We start from the raw sequence: 23,865 nt of genomic DNA, 5'->3' as shown, positions 1-23,865 counted from the left end.
AACAGCAGAATTAAAATCAGGCATTAAAATTTCATTAACCTTTCTAATAAAAACTAGCATTTTAAAAGTACGCACTTTCCTGAACATTTTATAGTTCCTGACACAGTGACAGTAGCTAGAACGTATGAACTCACATTCATTAGCATGAATAGTTCCTGACGTAATGTGGGAAAATTGCACCCTATACGCGAATATCTCATTAAAGATCACATGACCACAAGAGAGTGGCACAAGCAATAGAGTACCATCAACCAGCAGCAGGGATAAGAATGCTCAAACACTTGTTGAATAATATGAAAAGACATCAGACCGCCAAGTGATGTCAAATCTGAATAGATCTTGTTTTGATACAGCAGCTAAAACGTGTGAACTAAAAGTAAAATCAAAAAGAAGGCTTCTCACGTCAAACTTCATGGAAATATGGTCTCACCAATGACAACAATCATGAAAACATTTTGCACAAGCACCGTGGTTATAAACCTGCCACAGGTTCATTTATAGGCTTGGAACAAACTGCCACATCCCATCTAATAAGATGTGGACCTAGGTTGTACAAAGCATGCATACTTACAGTGTCCAGGCTCGGGGTGGAGCTAGCTGTTGTCACCTTCTTGTGTCATTCAAGGTCTTTCCCTCAAAAAATTCACCAAGCATGCGCTCAAGATCTTCTGGAGTGTATCTGATGTACTTTAGTGGATTCTTGCCATTCTCAACCAGCGGCCTGAAAGGTAAAAGTTTGCTGAGACGAGCTACCGTGAAAAGAACTGGAGGATTGAAAATTCCATGAATATAAGAACAGAAAAAGTTGTAAGTATTTTCTCTCTACGAGGCACATAAAATTTAAGTGCATTCTGAAGGATGGTCCCAGAGCAGGAGAAAAGATCCAGGATTTTAAACTTGAATGAAGGGGGGTGGGGTGGGCAGGGAGGGGACCGACATAAAATTAAGAAGATAAGTGTGGTAATATAAAATAAGATTCTGATTGAATCTCACGGTAACCATATCCGAATTTTACACAGTTTCTGCGCAGGCGCTTCATTGTCCTATACACAGTTTTGACCTTTTTGGTTTATTCTATTAAATGGTAAGAGGAGAAAAAAACAAACACAGATACACTATGCTTTCCCTGTGAAACAGGGATTTAAGATATGTTACATATGAATCTAATTCTTTTAATCATATCTATAGTTAAAAAGAGTAGCACTAAAGAATGGCAGATGTGCTTGCCTTCGGTGCCAAAATCAAGTTCTTCCTCACATCTTGTCATATGATCTTGAATGTCCATGCTAAAAAGCTGCTTTAAATGTTTTCATTACCATGACAAAGCAATGGGTATTTGGTACATAATATAGACGAAACTGGCAAGATTAAAAAGGGATGGGAGAAATTGTGATAGACTTGAAAATGAGGTTAATACCCATTTGGATAAAGAGGGATTGTTTCACTTCACTTGGTTTCCGAATTACTTCAGTAAAAAAAGAAATTATTCATTCACTATACAGAAGAAACTTGTTTGTGTTGTTGCAAGAAAAATCTAGGAATATTTAGATAGATGTATGAAGAGATCAGAGCTGTTTATAATGCCTGTGTGTGACAGAGAGAGAGAGAGAGAGAATAAAGAGATGAAGAAATGGGGGAGAGCACATAGCACATGGAAATAATATTGGAGCAAACGGCCATTGTATTTCTTTGGGCTAGAGAGTGCATTTTTTTCCCACTTTGTGGTAGTTGTGATTTATTAATTGGGTTGTGGTCGTCTCTCCAATTAAAAAAAAAAAAAAGCAACCGGTTGTGATGCAAAAAGTTTAAGGTAAGTTGAGATTCTCATGCCAAATTCTAAGGATCAGTTCCATCACCAGATGAAGGATTTTGAGGTTGGGCTCTAGCATAGAGTCAACTGGACGAATATCATAAAAATAAAACAGGGGATATTATTTTTCTTTTTCCCCGATCCGGGCCAACAAGGAAAACCCTAAACAGTTGGAGTCCCAATATATCAGCATATAAAGGAAATCCAGAATTTTTTTTTTTTTTTTTTTTGCTTTTTTCTGTTTCCGGGAAGGGGGGCTAAGGATAGATTGATTTGAATAGAATTGCCTTAGATGGTGCTGATGAGCCCAACTATGCTTCCAATCGGAGCTCAACATGACAATAGCAGAGGTTAGTTGCAATACATCTGAACAGCAGCCATATAACATTTTAGGTACGGTGAACCAAAATAACAAGCTAAATTATATCAACAATATGTATTTTCACGACTCTGTCCATCCATCATGATTTATGGAGAATCATCTTATGGCAGGAGCTGCTAAGAGCCCACAGGTGACTGCTAGGCCGATGATCTAATCATAGTATGATTCCATGGATTGCCTAAGGAGAGCCTAGGGCTTGTGGTAAATGGTCCAGTCTCTCTGTGCAGTTTAAATACGTGTGTGCGCACACATTAATCCCCGAATCTACCATCAAATGTCTAAGCAAGAAATGAGCCTATATGATTGACCTTCCTAGCATCAAGACTGTGTATGTGTGTGGACATGCATTAATCCCTGAATCTACCATTAAATGTCTAAGCAAGAAATGAGCCTATATGGTTGATCTTCCAATCATCAAGTGATTCAAGTCAAAACAATCTTATCCATTTTTAAATTAGGAATGCTAGAGATGCCATTATGTGCAAAAGAAAGGTTCTCCTGGAATGTAAGGCAGGGGGTTGGCGTACCTTACAGGAATTAGTGTGATATGTGAAGGTGATTGAATAACGAGTTGCCAACCCAGCATTAGTAGGCCCAAGGAGCTTTTGTGTGCAGACAAGAGACACCCTGAAGCACTTTCCTTTTCAAATACTAATTCTACTGTTCTATTGACTTCTCCCATGAATTCATAATGTAAATTCCTTAATCGTTACAAGGGATACTGCAATCTTCGTTTACTGTGTATCACTTCTATTTTTTAAAAGGCTATTACATGATGTCATCCATCTCTTTGCAAAATAATATAAGTTGTTATACAAAACGTTCTGCATCCTGCATATTATAGACATTAGATTTAAAAATTAAAGTACTGCCTGTGCCAGTTCATGCCACTTATCATGTACTGTGCGAGGCCTAAACCGGCATGTGGCACATATGTCAATGCTTGTTATGCATGGCACAGAACAGGACAACAAGTAGTGCTAGTGCCAGCGCGCCAGTGCCAGGTTGTCCTGGCACCAGCACATGGCACTTAGAACCTGGGTTAGGCTCTCCATTCGTTATTCAGTATGTTCAACATGAGCAATCAGTTTTTGAATTGATACATCCATCTGTAGTCTTATTAGAAAAAACAAGTGCAGTCTAATCATACCAAAAGCAAATTTATACACAGAATCCAAATGAAGAAGGTTAATCAAACAACTGAACACTCATGCAATTTGCCCAATTACTAGGATGATGAATTAACCGTATATTCAATTCTACAACTTGCATTAGTCCAACAAGGTACTCGAACAAGAGAATGTCAAATGATAGCCTGTCTCTCTTCTCAAGCTTAAGCTATCATAGAGAAACTTAAATAGCAGAGGGTTATGATGTCTATATCATTTCACACATGATAAATAGGTCTTATGTAATGAATACGTTAGAATGAATCAATAGATTCAAAAGCCAATAATAAACAATATAGAACTGATCATAAAATTAGAACTAAAACCTAAATAAATCGAGGGGGGGTGCAGGAACCATGCCTGAATATCCACATCCATACCATAGTCTAGGGAAACTATTCAAAATTTATCCAAATCCAAACTGCATAGGGCATGCATATACATGAACATCTCCATATACATCCAATTTTGGATATCAAATATGATGCAGTCATATCAATCCAATCTGTTAAAAGCCCTAAGTTTGATCCTACCAACATAATTCATGTCTGCATTCAAAGATTAAAATATGGATGCACACGTACAGTTCTGATATAAATCTGTATGACCGCAATGGTTCTAGGAATACTTAAGGATAGAAGGCCACATGTAGAAAAAACATACCCAAATCGTCTTATAAAAGATCTATATGCAGGTAGTAGAACTTCAGCAACCGCAAGCCTCAAAGATTCACGCAACTCTTGATCTGGGACTGTCCATTGACACTGCCTTTGATGGAGCTCCTCAAACTGCATGTTGAAAGACCTAAACCTGACGACAGCAAAGGTGGGTCAGTTTTGTGATACATTATAGCACTACTGCCTACTGGTATTCTTCATGTGCTCTGCATGTGTTTTTTTCAATTAAACAGGGGTTGCCTCTGGGGGCACACTGCACAAGAGTAACAGAAGAAGAGGGAAAGAATGCATACTTATTGCAGGACTACTCATAATGAGGTTGGCCCGCAAGTCTTTTTTTCCCTTTGTTTATTTCATAATTGTTATCTAGGATCCTACAGTCTAGAGGCTTCCTCTTGAAGTCTGGTTTCACATTGCCAACTCCAAGAGTTCCCATTATATATAGTAGATCAATAAGCAGGAAAACCAGATCTAATTCCTGACCTCTCTTTCACAGTTGTTCTCGAGACTCCACTGCTGTTGCCTCCATCACTTCCGACCACACTACCACCTCCTGATGAAGTCAAACTTTGACCAGAAACGCTCTGTAATACCTGGAGTTGATGAAAAAAAGGGTAGTTATACAGCCTGAAGAGTATTTTCGTTCAATATAGAAGATGTGCTATTTGAATATGGTGACTGATATTTATGTCTCATGTAAGATCCTTAGATAAAACTATTGATATTTCGCTACTTGATAACCTTAAAATCAAGTTGATAACTGACATAAATCAACCAGTAATTTAAAATTTGAGAAGAATCAAATTACACACGAGTTGGCATGATTTGGCTATCGGTTGGAAGTAGAGAAATAAAAGATCACAACCTCAGACCAATCTTCTATATAGCATGTTCATTGTAGCAGCTTCAACTCTTATAATCTTTCTACAGTTTGACATACAGTAAATTGCTTTACAGAAACTTGGCAGGCAGACTTCAATTTATTTGGTCAGAATTATGGGTTTGTAGAAAAATGAGCACATTTTTATTCCTTTATCTCTATTTAAAATGTTCAATAAAAAAATTGATAAAATAAAAATGACAAAATAACAAGAAAAAAGTATGAGGATTTGTATACAACTAAGCCTAGCTACGTTGCATCAGAGAATATTTATTGTTTAACAATTTCCATATCCTCCATTTTTTGTGCATGCACAAAGCAAAGTACATGCATCATCCACTCTTGCATCATGTGGATCGATCTGTAGGTCCAACATGCATATCACTGCTGTCAGGTTGTACGATTCTGCTCTTCAGAAAAAGTGGAGGATTAAAGGATTTCAAAAATTATAAAGGAAACTCATCCAGCACACTCTACTGAGATGCATCATTGAACTCCTATTTATTTAGAATTTTACAGTCCTGCACAGGGTTACTTTAGCAGATTATGGCAAATTACTAGAGATTTCTGGAATGAGTCAAGCAAAATTCAAAATTTATTCAATATTTTCAAAGAAATGGTTGCATATCTTAGAACTGAAAGATCTAATTATATACGTAACATAAAGTTATAGCTTTATACACATAAAGCTACCCAATGCAGCTAATAATTAAATATTTACAGTACATATGGCTCAGTATGTATGGCTCAAAACCATGGCTAGATCACTAGCTAATATATATTTTTAAAAATAAATACTTAGCCAGGCCCACAACTAGGGCTGGAAGCTGCTCAGTTTTAGCAGCAGATTAGCAGACCCCAAACCTAACCCATATTTGAATCGTCAAACAAATGAATCCAAGCCTAATCCATTTTCATTAAGGATGGATAAGAATGGATTTAAGATTATATAATTTATTCATCAGGTTTTTCAGTCAAATGATCAAGAATAATCCATACACAACCATAAAAGACATGCATAAAATTGTTAATGATGTCAACATGTTATGCAAGAAAATTACAATTAAACAACATATAAACACTACCAACAACTCATTCCAATAATATTTGATTGATAACCACATTTATTATAATCAACAATAGAATTGGTGACTATGTACATAAAAGTTGCTAGTAAAAGCAAATTAGTTTTCTTAAATTCAAAAAAGGTTGTAACAAGGTCCGCAATCTCGGTACCAAGTATTGTATCGGTATCTTATTGGTTCGGTATAATATGGTATGGTACAATATACTTCATCTCGGTACGCCTCGGTACGGACCGGTATGCACCTCGGTATGCCTCGGTACGGACCGGTATGCGCCTCGGTACGGACCAATATGCATCATGGTATGGGGCAGTACGCCTCAATATGGGCGATACAGAGCTTATACCGACTTGAAGGTGTGTTTTGTAGCGGTACAGTACAGTACGCCCCGTACCGGTACGCAGCAGTACCGGTACTATAGCAGTACGGCAAACCATGGTTGTAAAACATTTAGTGTATTATAGCAGTACGGCAAACCATGGTTGTAAAACATTTAGTGTATTATAGCAGTACGGCAAACCATGGTTGTAAAACATTTAGTGTATTACTTTCCGATCAGTTTAGGTTGGCCTGAAATTGATAGTGGCACCTAATAATGGAAACCCATTCATTTTCAAAATGGTCATATTTTTCAATCCAAGCATAAACCAAATTACTCCATTTCGTATTAGACCAGGTTATTTTTTTAACCAATTTCATATTGGAAGTGGGTCAGTCCAGTCCAGTTGCAGGATTACAACCTCTTACATTTGATTCCAATAGCATTAATTCTACCATACCATCACAAGGTTTTAAGCTACTTTTAAAACAAAAACCAATTTGTAACTAGTTACAATTCAGGTTGCACAGCACCACTATAGCTAAGACAATATTTAGAACCGCAGGCATCTCCATCTAAGTAATCGAAAATCAGCATCACTGACTTGCAAGGTAAATCTTAAGAAGCCAAAGCACCAAAAGAGATCTACCATCATCATTTAAGAAAATGTTACTAAAAAATCTGCAATAGATAGGATATGAATGTCAAGAAGTCAAGGACATTAACAAGCATCAATCTAACATGAGCTGCAAAAAAAATACATGACATTTTTGAAGAGGCTTAATTATATGTTCAGATGGGTTTATGAAACTAAAAACCTTTGCCCAAGCTACCCTTCTATACTGATTTGCATTTTGCTGCACAATCCTTCGGTGTCTTTGAATCCAGTCATCACCCAATAAATCCTTTGCTTCTGACCTGAAAATAATAAAGAGGCATTGTTTTTATCTACTCCAAATGCTCGTCATAAAACGTCATGTAACTGTATGACAACATACCTGCGCACAGATCTGACCATATAGTGGATGTTGTTCATAAGAAATAGGTGTGTCAAAGCAGGATCCCTGTACTGCTTGGACTTTCCATCCAGGTTAGTCTGAAGAGCTTGCATAATTCGCATTGTTACAGATGCCAGTTGGGAGTTTGTATCATCCCCAGGTTCAAACTCCTGGAAAAGCTGCTTCAGTGTTGTTTGATAGCTGTAAATGGTTGGTTAGTAGCTTTTCTCAGATAGCTGTTTTATGCATTTTATCTTGAATGTGAAAGGACATGAAATAATTATTTCAAAGGTCAAACTAACAGTATAATTTCATAATCCACAGACCAATCATAAAAAAAGGAACATCCATGGACCACAAGATAAGCAATGTGCTTGAATATGTTTTCTTAAAAACAATTAAAACAGGTTAAACAGAACATTTCCAGGAGAGAAGATCCACAAACAAAATATGAAATGGAAACAATTTTTTCCCAAAACGGTCATCCTTAGCAAGAACTAAATAATTCCATTAGGACTAAGTTTTGGCCTGCCGATACTTGATTTTTAAAATCTATAATTTAAGGGGGAAAAAATGCTGTACAATTTTTTTTCCTCAAAATCTGGGTTCTGGGTCCCAGTCCAAACCAGTTCCAATAGGGATGAAGTTGCCCTCACTTATTATCATATCATCAGCCTGTCAGTTATATGAGCCATAACCCAATAAATCATGATCTTAGATCAACATAGACAACTAGTTGCTTAAGAGATTTAATGGCCACATGTACATTGGAATCATTCAATTCTAGAGCTCCCAAGAGGGTCAGAATCTAGCTCAAGAAATGGCAACAATCTCTAATCATTTCTTATCCATATTCAGGTACTCCAAAAAATGAGTGCAACCGTGCAAAAGAATTGCATGGAATTTATATTACAACACATTCCCAATTGCAAGTCCCAACTCCAACAATGTCAAATTACTGTCACTATCTAAGGGCAGTCCGGTCGATCATTTAAGCCATTGATAAGGGTAGTCCAGCGGCCAGCACTGCACATGCTGTGTGACCTGTGTTGTGATGTGCCAAGCTGGGACACGTCTTGCCTGCTGGAACAGTCACTTGTGCAGTAGATCACTATCAACCGGAAGCAATCCAATATTGCATGATGGTACTGGATCAGAAAGTTACATGCTAGCCAGCATGGACATGCAAGAGCCAGAACTTGATACCCCATCTAGTAAGATTCATTTATTTTATATTAAAGCTATTGTAATAGTAGCACTATTCATGAGTATGAATCATATCATAATCACCTAAAAACAAGAGTTTTTGCAATTAAAAAGTTGGATGAAATACATGTCTTTTTTGTGTTTAGTAATAGCTTCCAACATGAATGGATAGCTGTGTAAGAATGTTTACACCTAACTCTATAAATACACTACCTTCTAATAAATGCACCATTATGCATTCTCTCTCCAGAAAATATTTAGAGAGAGAGAGAAGAGAGAGTATCACATCAATGAAAAATGAGAGCAAAAGATAGCAATTCATATACAATATATCTGTAAGACCCAAAAAAAGAAAAAAAAGTCAAACTAAGGGTGCAGGTTGCCAACTAGCCCCTAAACTGGGTTGAGGCAGGCCCTCTATCCTAACGAAAGTGATTTTCGGACAGTCAGACTAGTGGGTTGAGGTTATCCTCAATCCGAGCAGCTCATCCCTAACGAATGTTGAACTTCGGGCAGTCGCCCCTTGCGCGCTAGACCAGCCTGTTGACCTCAAACCGCCCGGAGCACAGAGATATTCCCTTCTTTGTTTGTGACAAGGGATTGCTGCCTCTAGGTTGACCTCTGCCGGCGATCAACTGAAACGTAGCCTCTGCTTTGGACAAAGCAAACACTAAAGGGGTGCTTCCTCGACCGAAACTGGCAAACTTCAGAAAGAGGTCATTACTCACATTTCAATGATTGATAAGATCGCAGTCATCCATTACATAGCCTCAAAGTCATGTCCACTTTGCGTGACTGGTTGTCAAGAGTCATTCTTAATTAAAAACAGCATGTTCCTAGAAAAGGTAATGGTTCTCAAAATTACAAACAATGGACCTTCACAATTTTTTACCAAACATATCTAAGTTACAATGCAGACCACTTACCCATCCATCTCCTACATTGTCTTAAAACCACCTAAGCATAGTCAGTCATCTCACTAAGATAACCTAATCCTACAAGTCAACAAACCCATTTATAAGCAATTTTTGAAACAACTTAGAAACCTTACTCTTTATAGAAGCACCAGCAGATCAGATATTGAAGACAGCAAACAGAGGACATCAGCACAACATCAAGATTTTTTGCTGAAGTTTGACTCATTTATCAACCTTTGTCAGTAACTTGGCAACACATCATATATAAGAGATTGTGTTTCATTGCTAAGCTAGAATATTGTCAGCTAATTCTGCATGCTAGCTAAATCCAGGCCAAGGTTCACCGTCTCAGTACCAGATCTCGTACTGGTGCCACACTAGTATTGTATTGGTACAGTACGATACGAGATCTTTTCGGCATATCGAGTGTCGGTACGCCACCCATACTAGATATCGGTACCGAACCGGTACCGTACGTACGCTCCATATCGCCCGGTTCAGGCCCGTACAACGAATAATATTCCAGACTGATGTTCCGTCTTGATGCCCCATAACACCAAGTCCTTAGAAATCTATTTGCTATCCTACATCACATCTTTGCATGGATTTGACCTTTTTTTTGCATGCACCCAAATCGAGTTGTATTCAAATAGGTAACCTAACCCACTGCAAATACATTATTAAGACCATAATGGTTGTCCTTTCTATCCCCCCTTAGCTGGTACTTGGGCTGACTTCGATGGGAACACCAAGTACCCACCCTCCTTTTTCGATTCGCGAGGGTTCCTCCCATTCACACTTTCCTCTTTCCTTTTTCCTTTTTAAGGCAGGGATTACTAGGTCTAGGTGGACAGTCACAGGGTAAGATAAAGTGGAAGGAAGAGAATGAAACAAAGAAAAAAGAGAGGAAGAGAGTGAAGAAGACATGAAAGAAGGAGAGAAACAGAAAGCAAGGGAAGAGGAGAAAATTTGACAGAACAGACACTTCCTTTGAACTCGAATCATGAACTTCTGCTCTTTCTTTTTCAGTCTACATCTTCCATGAGTCGCCAACACGACTCTCTCTTATCCTTGAGGATAGTTTGTTGCGAAGCTTTGAATAACTATGACATCTCTTCCTTTTGTCAAGTTCTTGAAATCTTCTGAGTCCAACGTCTTTTGTGCTTGGACCCTTACACATCCTAGAGTTTTCAGAACGGAAAAAAAAAAAAATCTAATTTCAGAGAATTTTGAAGCCTAAACTGAAACACAACCCTGTGCATACCAGCATCATAAAACACTAACAACAGATTAAAACAAGAGGTAATCAATATGCAATAAATTGAAGCTAGAAACCAAGATCCAGTTCAATTGGCACCAGCTTCAACCAATCAGCATAAATGAACCATGGACAACAACTTAAAAGATTTGCATGACGTGAACAAGTTCAAAAAAAATAACCAGCATTAGAATCCACTAAATCACATGGACCAGCAATGAGAATAAGATCTGAAAATTAACTAGCAGCTAGAAACTGCTCAAACAAAAATACAAGATGTTCACTCCAGCCCCAGAAACAAGGGACAATTTTGAATCAAAGAGGGAAGCAAAAGATGTAGAAGTCAGCAAGAAAGAAACACCAAGATAAAAGAAAATCTCAGCAACCAAGAGTTCCTGAATATACACTTGTATCCACATCCGCTTGTCCCACAAAGAACAAGAGGAAGAAAAAAGGTGGTGGTGTAGTAGGTAGGTAAGGAGAAGGAAAGAGAGAAGGAGAGGGCATCAGAGTCTTTTCTTTTGTAGAACTCAATGACTGCCCAATGAGTGAGCATGGCCACAATAAATAGAGAACATGGTGGATTGATTGCTTGATCTAGTACTTAGAACATTGAAACTCAGCCCATGCTGCTCCAGCTCTGACTTATCAAAATCCTAAGGCTGACATTTATTTCAGTGCTGCATGATAGACAATAGTGGACTTCATTTATAAGAAACAGAAGAAATAATAACGAGTGCCCACTAGAGAAACAAATAGAAACGTGATCATGCACCTATATCATGATGCCCACATCAGACACAGAACCCAGGTCCTATATTAACAGCTAGCTCTATGTCAGCACTCTGTTGAAATTTTCGGTAGAACCATGCTACCCATTTAGATGGCCTCAACACTTTGATTTCACATCTAGACATGAATCCATTACACCTCACCAACTTAGTGTTACGTGTGGATAAAATACAGGTTGTTAGATCTTGCCTCCATTCTAGATCTGACATGTCACCAATCTTGTCCAATCCACAATCTAATGCGATTGCTACATGATAGTAAGTTTGCGGATAAAATCAAATCTAATAGATTTGGTATAAGCGCACAAATGAGATAATTTTTCAGACACCTCTGAGATGTATAGTGAATAACGTTTATAGAATCATGACCTGAGACACATACATTTATACATGTTATTTGGATTTATCAGTGGAACCCTCTGAGCTTGTTAGCTCTGGCTTTGGACATTGACCTGAATGTTGCAAATTATCAGGATTCATATTGACAAATCTCAACAACCAGTCATCTTACTCATTTTGACTTCCAAAGCTATATCTAAAGTCACATAGCTTGAGTTTGACTAGGCAAGGCAAGGTTAACCTCACCGCTAAATGTAAATCAACTTGTACATTAACAAACGTACTAGTAATAGAAAGAATTTTTTGCATTGTTTATTTTTCTTTAACAACACCTTTGGCGCCCTTGTGATACAAATTTAACATTCATGTGAGCATCTGTCATGTCACCAAATTTTTATCTTGTTCTTATATAGCACTATAGTTTTGCCATTAACAAAATATTCATATCTTATTGCCATCTTATATATATCTTGAATCATAATCCTTCACCTTTCTTTTACCAGCACCTTGTTCTCTACTTCAAATACATTAAAATTAGCTACTCACAAAGAACTACCCATTTATTTTCAGCAACGTCCCAAAGACAATCCTTGCCTGCTCATTATGTTATATCTTAACCTTCCAGGTTGAATCACAGTTGTAATAGTACCATATCCAACTATCCTTCGACAAGTAAACTTTAACTAAGTCTCAAATGATACCACCACTCAGACCAAATACTCTAAAGTCTAAAGGCGTACATGTGTTTGCCACATTCCAAAGATTCAAATGAGGATAATGATTTAAAAATAAAGAAGATTTGAATGTGAGTTTGCTTCTTTGATTAAAGTATACCTATTGTCAAAACCAGACAATTAAGATAAAAATGAGTAACCTGGAGGTAGTCTATGCTTAACAACTATACAATCAATAAAGTGGGGAAATCATCTAAAATGAATTTGTCATATGCAACATTGTCCAACAGTGACCACCAAGGCGAGTAGGGGCTTCAAGTTCAAGTTCGAATTAATTGACGAGAAAACTCCTCAATGGTTGTGATGAGAACATTAAAAAAAAATCAAAAATGATTTTGAAGCGTCCATTTTAAAATGTTTGACATGGAATAACACTCCTCCATGAATGGGATAAGCCCTCTAGAATTCATAAACCAGACCCAAAGTACATGGAACAATGCTTTTGTCTTATGCCTACAGCAGCATTTTCCAAAAGTTAACAAGAAGATATAGCTTCATAATAAGTAAATACAGGCATCTGTATCCAAAGATAATGGATAATTGTTTACAGATAAAACAATGGTTTCAATCATATTTAAGTTATGTTAACAAGTAAATGAATGGGACTAAGGGAAGGAATAAAAAATATTATTTATAATAATAATTATAAACATAAACAAATCAACTCCAGTACAGCCACGTGCAAGGACAGAAATAAGTTTAGTGGAATTCCTACGAGACAATTAAGAACAAAATTGCTCCTCTTAGCCAAGAACAAAATTGGTAGCTAAAGGTAGAACAATTGCAAAAACTTACTCAAAGAGGAATTTCACATAATTAATGACATAGCTAGTTAAAGGGTGGACAGTTCCATCAGCAACAGTTGTTTTTGTTGCATCTTTCTCAACTGCTTCCTCAAAATCACCAAAAGTTTCCTTTGCAGTTTGAGCCAAGCGCTTTGTCAAACCCAACGCAGATTCTCGCATTTGATAACAAGCTTTGCCATCAAATATAGTTTCGATCTAACCAATCAGTTAAAGACAATAGTCATTAAATTCATCATCAGTTTTTATTGAAAAAAATAATAGTTCACAATAAATAAATAATTGGGATGAGATTAAAATAGGTAAAGTGAAATGAGTCGGGTACAGCATGGAGACAACTACAGCCTCATAACAATTGCCCAAAATGTCAATTTGCATATGTTAAAGCAATACCAAATCTAATCACAAAAGCCCCACTAGGGAAATCAATCTAACACGAAATCCTTTATTAGTAACTACGTGTCAGTTAAAAGGAGCTAGCCCTGTTGTATCCCTACTCCCCTTCCTATGTCATGATATTTCTTGGTGCACTTTTTATCTTTATTATTTCTGTCTTACTTCTTTATTTTATGTTATTCATTTTTAACTTTATTTTACAGAACCTACAAGATAGTGTTGTTTCTTTTAGAGAACATCATTACAAAAGTACTAACAACTCAAAGTAAAACTTCAATCATTCAAAGTAAAACTTCAATCGTTCAAAATAAAGTTTGTTGTACCGATTAGTACCGTACCATACCAAGCGTACCATACTGTACCAATACCGAACCAGTTCGTGGTACAGTACTGAACCGACACTCGATATACTGAACCTTACCGTGTTGTACCATGTAGCTATACTGTAATAGGATAGTATTGGTATGGATTTCAGTATCAAAACAACATATCTTGGCTCAAAATGTTTTAATCAAATCATTAAAAAGTATTAACTTCAAAGTATTGAACTTTGAACATCTTGGGTGATGTCACAACATAAAATAACATGATAGTGTGACATTATACTCAATGTTGGTCTTCAGCAATCATCGAGGCACTTGGATGATCCACCTAAACCATGCTTAGAAAATTCATGTTTCAATGGCTACCTCAATCTTTATGTGGCCACACGCAACCATTTGAACACCTATTCGCCATCTAGTACTCCCGTAATAGATAGCTATCCATTAAAAGAGAATTTTATTTCCAAAAACAGTATTAGTTATGTCATACAAGTAATGTATTCCAACTTCCAAGAGTTTCACTGATAAAATTGTACAAGTCAAACAAGTTACAAAAGTTTATTAGTTAAATGAACAATATTAGATAATAGTACTTGCATAATATAACATGCAATAGTGGTAAATCAACATGTTGTTTGGGGGCTTTAGGCTCCTGAACCTTTTCTAAAGAATCTGTAAAAAGCAAGAGACATAGAGTGAAACTTAATCTGATGAACTAATGTCAAGATTTTTCAAATGCCCAAGCATCTTGAGTATCTTACTATGACATGAAACACCACTGACAGAACCTACATTAAGACATGGTACTGGCACAGCTTCAGATGATAAATAAAATAGATACAGATACTTTGAAGTTTGAACTATAGACAGAAACATTCTAAGAAAGAATCTTCATAAAACATTACACTATGGAATGTCATGCATTATAATGACAGTATGACAGTATGACACTATAAATTTTGTCATCTTTAACAGTTGCTAAATGTGACTAGAAGTTATAACATGCAACCACCCTTATGGAAAGATCAGTATCATTCTATCGGGAGGAAAGTATGCTTACTATACCTCTGGTTGAAGTTCACGCATTATTTCATACATGTCTAGAAGCACAAACAACTTTTCTGGTGACCTTTTGCTTTTAGCAATAGCCTCTCCAAAACTAAGTAGAACCGCAACACTGTTTGCAGTTACTTCAGCAAAACATTGATCCTTGAGAGAAGAAATGCCTTCAAAGATTTGATCACATAATTGCTGTTCGCCGGCAAAAAGCAGCTTGACCTGTTTCAAGAATGGTCAAAATACTCTAGGAACAAAAGAAATACACTCTGAAGCTGATTTTCAGACACATCCTTACTGCAATTCGCATGAAGTGAATCCAATTGCCAATTTTGGCCTCCAAGGACTCCCACTGCAACTTCTGCACCTCATCTTTACTGAGTTTTTCCACTCCCAAGCTTGAAAGGCTCTTCTCTAAAGCCGTAGCACGAATTTCACTGAGTGGCAAAGAATAATGTCCTTGAAGTAAATACTTTGTACTAAATTAGAAGAAAAAGTCTCATGAACATGGATACATGGTTACAGATTACTCACAAAGAAGTTGTTCATAATGCAAAGTTAGAAAGATGGTATCTTTACACTAAAAAGATGATACAAGCAGGTGATGTGAAGAGTAGTATATTTAAATAACATGATACCATGAAAAGATATGTTCATATCACTTGATCTTCAAGGGAAGCCGTCTGTTTAAAGATGTCTATAAGGTTTATAAAGTTGACATGAATAATCACTATAAATTCAACCAGTAAATCTTCAAGTAGGCTCATACAAAATGCAAGGAAGCCACAAAAAACTTGGGTTTATCTGGGCATATGACGACCTAGTTCTTGATCAAGTGAGGCCATCAAATAGGTCAAAAATTTAGCTGGTGCCCACAAAAATAACTAGTATATCAGCCCTCATTGTGTTCATCATGGTAGTGAACCTGCTTGATCTTCAAGTGAGACCATGCCAAATGCATGGCATCCTCACCTCAAGCCATATGCTACTTGATCTTCAAGTGCGCCCATGCCAGATGCATGGCATCCTCACCTCAACCCATATGCATTGGGTAATGCGGCAGATTCTGAGTCAACAAGAATTCAATGTGAACTTAAAGAAACGGGCTTCTTATATAAGGTTGGGATTATTCAAAAATGAAATATCAATGCTAATAACTGATCCAAAATCTCAACTCCAGAGGAATAAGCAAAAGAACCAATACATATAACCTCAAGTATTCAGGATTGGTGTATCAATTTTAATCATTTGATCATATTAATATATGTTAGGTTGCATGTAAATGGCCCAAAGCCACACAAACCAAGGAGTCCACATTGAATATGTCCCTAAGTAGCTGATGTAATTTCTAAATTTGCCTCCCACATTTCGGAAGTGACTTGAATTCATAAGTTATTATGTCTAGACTTTTGTCATTATATCTGACTAACATGATCCTAACCAACCATAATGACATATAGTTGATTATAGCTGACCACATTTGATCATAGCTAAACAAATCATCTTTGTAACTTCCAAAAGCCTACTTCTAGTCTGTGCCAAATCAAATTGCCTTTGTAAATTCCAAAAGCCTACTACTACTCTGTGCCAAATCCTGAACTGGATTTTAACTTCCAAACATTTCTTGGACTCCATACAATCAAATTAACCGTAAGCATTACACCTCTATTAACCAAGTTTCTTCAAACTTATTAACACAATTTCCATCCACATTATATCTCCCATCACAAGTTCCTCCGAATTACCACACATACTTATGATGCATTGGAAGGCTCAAAAGTTGTCAGAATTGCTCAGAAATTCAGTTTTAATTATTCATTTTCAATTTGCTTAGAAATTCCTTCGAATTCAAATTATCCAAAAGGTTGTACCACGTTAGCCTACTGAGTGTATATGATAAATAAATCAAGGATGGAAATGAACCTTCTATTGAAGACAGATAAGTACTGCAGACCCTAGTACCACCTAAATTCTAGTCCACTCCTTTGACACTGAAAAGAAGATGAAAATTTCATGGAGGTGTTCAAGTCTCCATCTCCTCTATACCAACTAAGATGGTGATACCCAACTGATAAGGTTTCTCATTTACACCCATTTCAAAGTATTTAGGTAATCTTACATATTTCATGGCAAAGCCATGAATTAAGGTGTTCCAAGATTCACTTCCTTAATGTTCTCTCCATTTTTGAATATTTTGACAATCCAAACTCAGTTGATTTCACTCCCTTCTTCTCTAACAGAGGGGTATCCTATTATAACAATGATTTTGAAGAGAGATCATAAGCTCCAAAATTTGCGAAATCACAAACTAAACTAGTTTGTTTTGCAAAGAAAAACAACCTTTTATGAAGAGATCATGAAGTCAATTTGTTGTATTAAGGCCAATACACACTCATATTGCACAAAGAACCTAGAAGCTAGATAACCTTCTCTTCTTTGATATTTCAAATTTTAGTTTGCTATGAAAACTGAATCTGGCTGATTGGCTGCAGGCAAGAGAAGGATTTGAGAAGAGGTGTGAGAAAGGCAAAAATTTCCTTTTCCTTGCAGTACAGTCATGTTTTCTAAACAGGGCCCCTCCTGTCCCTCCATTTAATTCTTGCCATTGCAGAATCTTTTCTGAAATAGCAGCGAGCAAAAGAATGTACATCATCTTAAATAATACTAGATTCATAAAAATGACTATAGATGCAGCCTCACAATTTTAAGAAATAAAAGCTTGAACTTACTGGAAAACTGATTGCTTGCAGTGGAATCAAATTCTACATAGAAATAGCAAAGTATGTTCAGATGGTAGTCTCTCCTAATATTCATTCATATATCTCTCCAAATTTCATCATAACAATTTTATCCTTGCTCTTACTGCATCAAATAATTACATTTCTGACATTCTTCTCCTCCTTTTTATACCAATTTCTCAATATTCTCATCACCTTATTCAGACTGATAATTTATATGACCAGACAATATTTCATACTTCCATTATATTCCACTTCCTATAGATAGATATCTTTCTTAATACGGCCATTTGAACCTTCAAATTAACACCATGAAGTTCCATGCACAGGTGATCCTAATATTTAGACCTTTCTGGAACTGACCTAGATACTTTTCAAAAACAACCCAAATTGTCCTTTTTATACCAATTTCTCAATATTCTCATCACCTTATTTAGACTGATAATTTATATGACCAGACAATATTTCATACTTCCATTATATTCCACTTCCTATAGATAGATATCTTTCTTAATACGACCATTTGAACCTTCAAACTAACACCATGAAGTTCCATGTACAGGTGATCCTAATATTTAGACCTTTCTGGAACTGACCTAGTTGCTTTTCAAAAACAACCCAAATTGAACTGCGCATAAACTAAGACAACAAGAGCTTACATTAGTGATAATACCTAAGGAATAATTCAAAACTCTATACAACAATTAGATATTTATTTCACATGATAATTTGGAAAAATTATAAAACATTATTTCTGCTCACAAAATCTACATAAAAGCAGTCCTCATATCATCATGTAAAACAGGTTATTTCTAGCCTCTTCAACAAAATAAGAAGAAAAAATAGCTAAAAGACATCAAAGTGAATTCTATACCTGTAAATCTTTAAACATTGATGTTGGTGTCCAGCTTGAACCAACTGTTGAGCTAACTTACGTAGTAGAGGCAAAATTCTAGGGGCAATGAGAGTCGGAGGTGTGTACACAGCAGTCTCTAAGTTTTTGGCTTGATGCTCAGAATTATTGGTACCTGTTGGGTTTTTATCACTATCACGCTGTTGCCCTGGTGACCCAGATGATGGTCGGAGGGCATCCGGAAGACAATCAAAAAGGCGATCAGGCTCCACTGGTTTGCTGAAACCAAATTGAGAATGAACTAATTAAGGTGCAAAATAGTTCCAAATGAATGCACTTCTTTTCTGATCAAGCAGAAGATACTACTTATGCGATATTGAGGGGAGGGGAAACATTTTATTGTTTAACAGTATGAGCAACATAAATCAAGCATTGCACCAACAGAAATATTAAATCGCAGCCATTCCGCATCATATTGAGAAAAAACATTTTATAGCTTAACAGTATGAACAAAATAAGTCAGGCATTGCACCAACAAAGTATTAAATCACAGACATATGGAATAGCTGAATGTATTTTAAACAGCATTCCACATCAACTTGCTTAATTACTTCTTCACTTAAAGGTGGATCCCTATGGAATAGCTGAATGTCTATAGAAAGATTTCTTTTCTGTTATGTCAAGGTTAAACTTCTACAGCTTAGCAACAAGATTGTTTTTTAACTAAAATTCAACTGAAGTTGGTTAACCCCAAGGCCGATTCCTTCTATAAGGGATCAAGTTGCTTCTAGATTTGCAAACTCTGAAAGTGAAAGAACAAAAGATTTGAGAAGGTCATTGAACAGATTGTTTCCCTGCATTATTCTTCTTCAGTGGTAAATTATGGGGTTGTCACTTGTCAAAAAATATGGAATAGCTGAATTTAAATACTATGGTGAATGGATGGTCTTGTCTGAACAATTTATTGATAGTGTTTGTTCATTGATAATGAAATGACAGTAGCAACGACATGAACTCAATGAATGGTCTTTATTCATCTTTTAGTCTTAAACCATGTAACTTTTTCACGTGGATACATAAAATAACACATTATCACTGTATTTCTCAAATATCATGAGTAATATGGTTTGAGCAGTACGTGACATCCCACCTAGTAGGGAGCAACTTAGGGTGATGAACAGGAGAGGCAGTTCCTCAACCCAAATTATAAACAAGAAAATCGATCTGATACAACCTATTGATAATATTTTAATACTTATCTTATTACCACAACATGATGCATACATATTGATTGTACCCCAACATAATCGCATCAAGTACTGCTTATACAGATTTAATGATGAACTATCACACTTCAAACCTAATGATCGAGCATTCAATGATAGCAAAAACGACATGTACTGCTCATATAAATCTAAATACGAATTATTGGACTAAAACAAAACCTGATAAATCACGCACTGAATCGTAGTATCAAGACAACAACAACAGCAACAACCACAGTTTGCAATCTCAGTAGTAGACCCTACTAGTAGAGAGGGTGCGGTATGGTACCATACGGTACCATACTGGAAAACAAAAAATAACATAGTTTTGTTTTTCTTTGTTCTCAAGATTTTTAAGCTTCTTTTATTCAGTTTTGAGTTTAAAGAAAAGGTGTTCTAAGTTTGTTTTTGATGTTTATTTACATACTTTACTATTTATGTAACATGCCTAAAGAATAGTGTGACTCTATAATACATGTTAAATTAACTAAGTATAATATTGAAAATGTAAAATATCAATGGTCAAAAATTGAAAATGCAACATGCATGCATATGTTCAATTCCAAGTTGTGTGTCGATATCCCTTGTACATATCTAATCCATGTTCATAGTTGATGACCACTTGCTCACCCTTCCACCAACCCCCCCCCCCCCCTCTTCTTCCTCTCTTTCTCCTCTCTTACCTTGAAACAATGGGAGTAAAGCACTTTCCCCCCTAATTATTAAGCCCCAAACTAGTATGGGGCCCTTAACAGGCCGAAATGCTCAGAATCAAGCAATTCTGAGCATTTGGCCTGGTCAAGACAAGTTTGCACCAGTTCGGGCCAAATATCATACCAAGGCCCATGAATCATCACAGTATGACACCAACCAAACTAGGTGGTTCCGTACAGTACGGTATACCACTATGAGGACAATAACAACAATAAGGCATCCAATGAATTAATAAAAGCAAACCTGTGTTTGGCAAGAAGTCCCCTAAATTCATCCTCCAGCTTCACGATGGCCTTACCGAGCAAATTATTGACATTGCTAAGCACTCCGTCACTGCTCCTGAAGCTTTTATTTGAGTTAAAAAACCGCAAGACACTTCTCAACTGATCAACTGCCTCCAAATAACTTTCTAGGTCCTCGTGTGGTCCCTTCAGCACTTTAATCTCTGCCTACATATTTAACAGATGATCAACATTAAGATACAAACCTTTAAGCAGACAAGCAACACGACAATAGTCACAAATTGCTTATCTTTAAAATAATCAAAACCGATCTTTGGAGCAACAAGCCCAATTTTTTGATTTCCAATAATACTATCGACTACTAAAACAGCAAGTAGACTATGCTTCCATGTGTAACACATTGTATGCCATAACATACTGCCAACCAAAAGTCGCTCCCTGTTTCCATAAACTCCACATAGAGATGTTCAGAATTCAAGATTACGCAATGTGTTAACTGCATACAGACATCCTTGTGAGTATTTTCACCATTTTTTAAATCTTAGACACCTTGAAATTTGTATCATAAATAATATTTGCTAAAATTTGTATGATAAATAGCATTTGATCTAAACTAAGAGTATTTCCCAAATTTTAAGCGAGATAGTTTAATTAGTTTAATTAGAAGAACTCGAATCTCAAACACTATTGTCTGTGCCTCGATTCAGTGACATGATTTCACATGAAATTTATCATAGTAGCGGACGAAAGAATACAGAGGCAAAACCAATTCTTAAAGTATAAATAATACAAATAACGAGAGAGAAGAGAGAGAGAGAGAGAGAGAGAGAGAGAGAGAGAGAGAGAGCAACCTCTCTTGTGCGATCGAATTGGCCCAGTATGACCTCCGCCGACTTGAGCGTCTTGTCGATGTTCTCATGCGCGACCCGAACCGCGTGCGTCCTCACCTGCATCACCCATAAATCAAACAAACAAAAGACAAAGATCAAAAACTTAAAGCCAAGGGAAACCACAGAAGTACCAAAATAAAACCAAAAAATCTCAACGAATCGAGACCAAAATCCAGATAAGAAAAGATCAAGAAAAAATAAAAGAGGGGAAGATACGGGACCTGGGTGGGGCGCATGGCGGCCTCGAGGGCGGAGAGGCGGTGGTCGAAGGAGCCGAGGATGGAGACGCTGCCGTCGGTGATGGTCTGGCTCTTCTGAAGCGACTCCCGGAGGAACGTCGCCCTCTCCGTCAGCGTATCGATCGCCCCCATCGCCACCGGCGATCTCCTCCTCCTCCTTCCTCCGTGGATCTGGAGGAAGCGTGTTGAACTTGGAAGAGGGATGGTTTTCGACTTTTCGTTATTGGAGTGGAAGCGAAGCGGGGCGGGTCTGGCACTCGGCCCGGAAGCGTCGATGCTTTTAATTTAGGTTTTTTTTCCGACATACCCTCCTGAATATCAAAATTTACATAAATATCTCTATCAAATACTTATTTTGTATGTATATCCATACCATATAACGCTATTAAGAAGTTAGTGATTTAAAATTAAAAGGATTTTTTGCGTACATACCTTCCTAAATATTAGAATTTACATAAATACTCTTTCAAAATTAATATTTACATTTATACCCTCATCAAATACTTATTTTGTATGGATATCCATACCATCTAAGGTTATTAAGAAGTTAGCAGTTTAAAATTAAAATGACGAAAATACCATTAATGAGCAAACATATAAAAAAAACATTTATAAGGGTATACATGAAAATAGTAATTTGGAGGGTATTTATGCAATTTTATATATCGAAGAGGGTATACACGTAAAAAAAATTAGATTTTTGTATAAATACCTTCTAAATATTAAAATTTGCACGAATGCCCTCCAAATTAATATTTACTTGCCTACCCTCACAAAACTTTATTTTTCTATAAATAATTTTGACATAACGATTCCGTTAACGTAATTAGCCAAAAATATATTTATTTATATTAAAAATAATTAAATTTATAAGAATATTTTTTATTTCAAAATTAGGTAACAAGTTAACACTTCTCACCGAAAACTAAAATAAGTTTGAAATAGAGAAAATAAAATTAGATTTTTTTGCATGTAAACTTTCATAAATATGTAAAATTGTATGAATACTCTCACCAAATATTATTTGCATATATACCCTCACGTCTACTTGATGAAGGGTAAAATGGATCGTCCAGCCCACAACTAAAAGGCTGCCCAGTTTCGGCCCAATAAGCGTCAAAGCCAATCGGCTAAACCTTCACTTCGGCCTAGAGTTAGCTCGACTTCGAGACTCCGCCAAAAGCTCCACTAACTTCAGATATTCGCTGACTCCCCCGACCAAGCTCGGGGTCCCTCCAGTATTCGCCGACCCGCCCCGACCAAACTTGGGGCGCCTACCTCAACAGTACACCCTGACCTTCGAGCTCGGGGTGCTCCACCAAGCACATCTCGGAACCTAGGAAGCCGAGCTACTCTCCGCACCCTTCAAGCCGACCTCGCCAAACGCATGATGCGACCTTTCAATGAATTCGGCCTCGCCAACGACCGCACCCATGTGCACGCCTATGCCCACCTACATGGCCGTACATTACAACACTATCATGCCACATCTCCATAACCGGCCTTCAACAGTCAGACGACACATTGACTACTCCGGCCATACCTTGCTGTGACTGCCAACACCCTACTGTTCTCAAGAATGGGCAGTACTATACGCCACCAACCAGCCTAAGCTGCGCGTCATCCGTCTCAGAGCCACGCTCCCTCATGATGAGAGCCGACAGTGCCTCTGCCACCTGAGCCTCTCCACCGGGACTATAAATAGCTCGGTCAGATAACTTCTAAGGGACCCTCTTTTAGCTGGACTAAATTGATCCCACTCTAACTTGATCATCGGAGGG

General features: G+C 37.0%; 1 protein-coding gene across 1 annotated transcript; it reads right to left on the bottom strand.

The window, feature by feature from the left end:
• Positions 1–262: 262 nt before the first annotated feature.
• Positions 263–22,356, bottom strand: LOC103713638 (exocyst complex component EXO70A1-like). Its single transcript, XM_039115898.2, has 12 exons — positions 22,067–22,356; positions 21,807–21,902; positions 20,957–21,162; positions 18,756–19,013; positions 15,442–15,580; positions 15,153–15,365; positions 13,361–13,566; positions 7,321–7,521; positions 7,141–7,240; positions 4,522–4,631; positions 4,025–4,171; positions 263–721 (listed from the first exon to the last, which is right to left on the bottom strand). The coding sequence occupies exons 1-12, from the start codon at positions 22,214–22,216 to the stop codon at positions 604–606; spliced, it is 1,944 nt and encodes a 647-aa protein (XP_038971826.1). The 5' UTR covers positions 22,217–22,356; the 3' UTR covers positions 263–603.
• Positions 22,357–23,865: the final 1,509 nt, after the last annotated feature.

This window comes from Phoenix dactylifera, chromosome 12 (genome assembly GCF_051530095.1).
Source record: "Phoenix dactylifera cultivar Ajwa chromosome 12, Ajwa_hap1_PhDact_Kaust_v1.1, whole genome shotgun sequence".
Taxonomy (NCBI): domain Eukaryota; kingdom Viridiplantae; phylum Streptophyta; class Magnoliopsida; order Arecales; family Arecaceae; genus Phoenix; species Phoenix dactylifera.
The sequence above is the reverse complement of the archived record's forward strand: the minus strand, read 5'-3'. Positions and strand labels throughout refer to the sequence as shown.

What these genes read in the sequence shown, in the direction of transcription:
- LOC103713638 (XM_039115898.2), bottom strand. Translation starts at nt 22,216, where the DNA reads ATGGGGGCGATCGATACGCTGACGGAGAGGGCGACGTTCCTCCGGGAG. An exon ending in TTCACTTCATGCGAATTGCA is followed by an intron (nt 15,366 to 15,441) that starts GTAAGGATGTGT and finishes TTCTTGAAACAG; the next exon opens with GTCAAGCTGCTTTTTGCCGG. An exon ending in GAAGGGTAGCTTGGGCAAAG is followed by an intron (nt 4,632 to 7,140) that starts GTTTTTAGTTTC and finishes CATCAACTCCAG; the next exon opens with GTATTACAGAGCGTTTCTGG.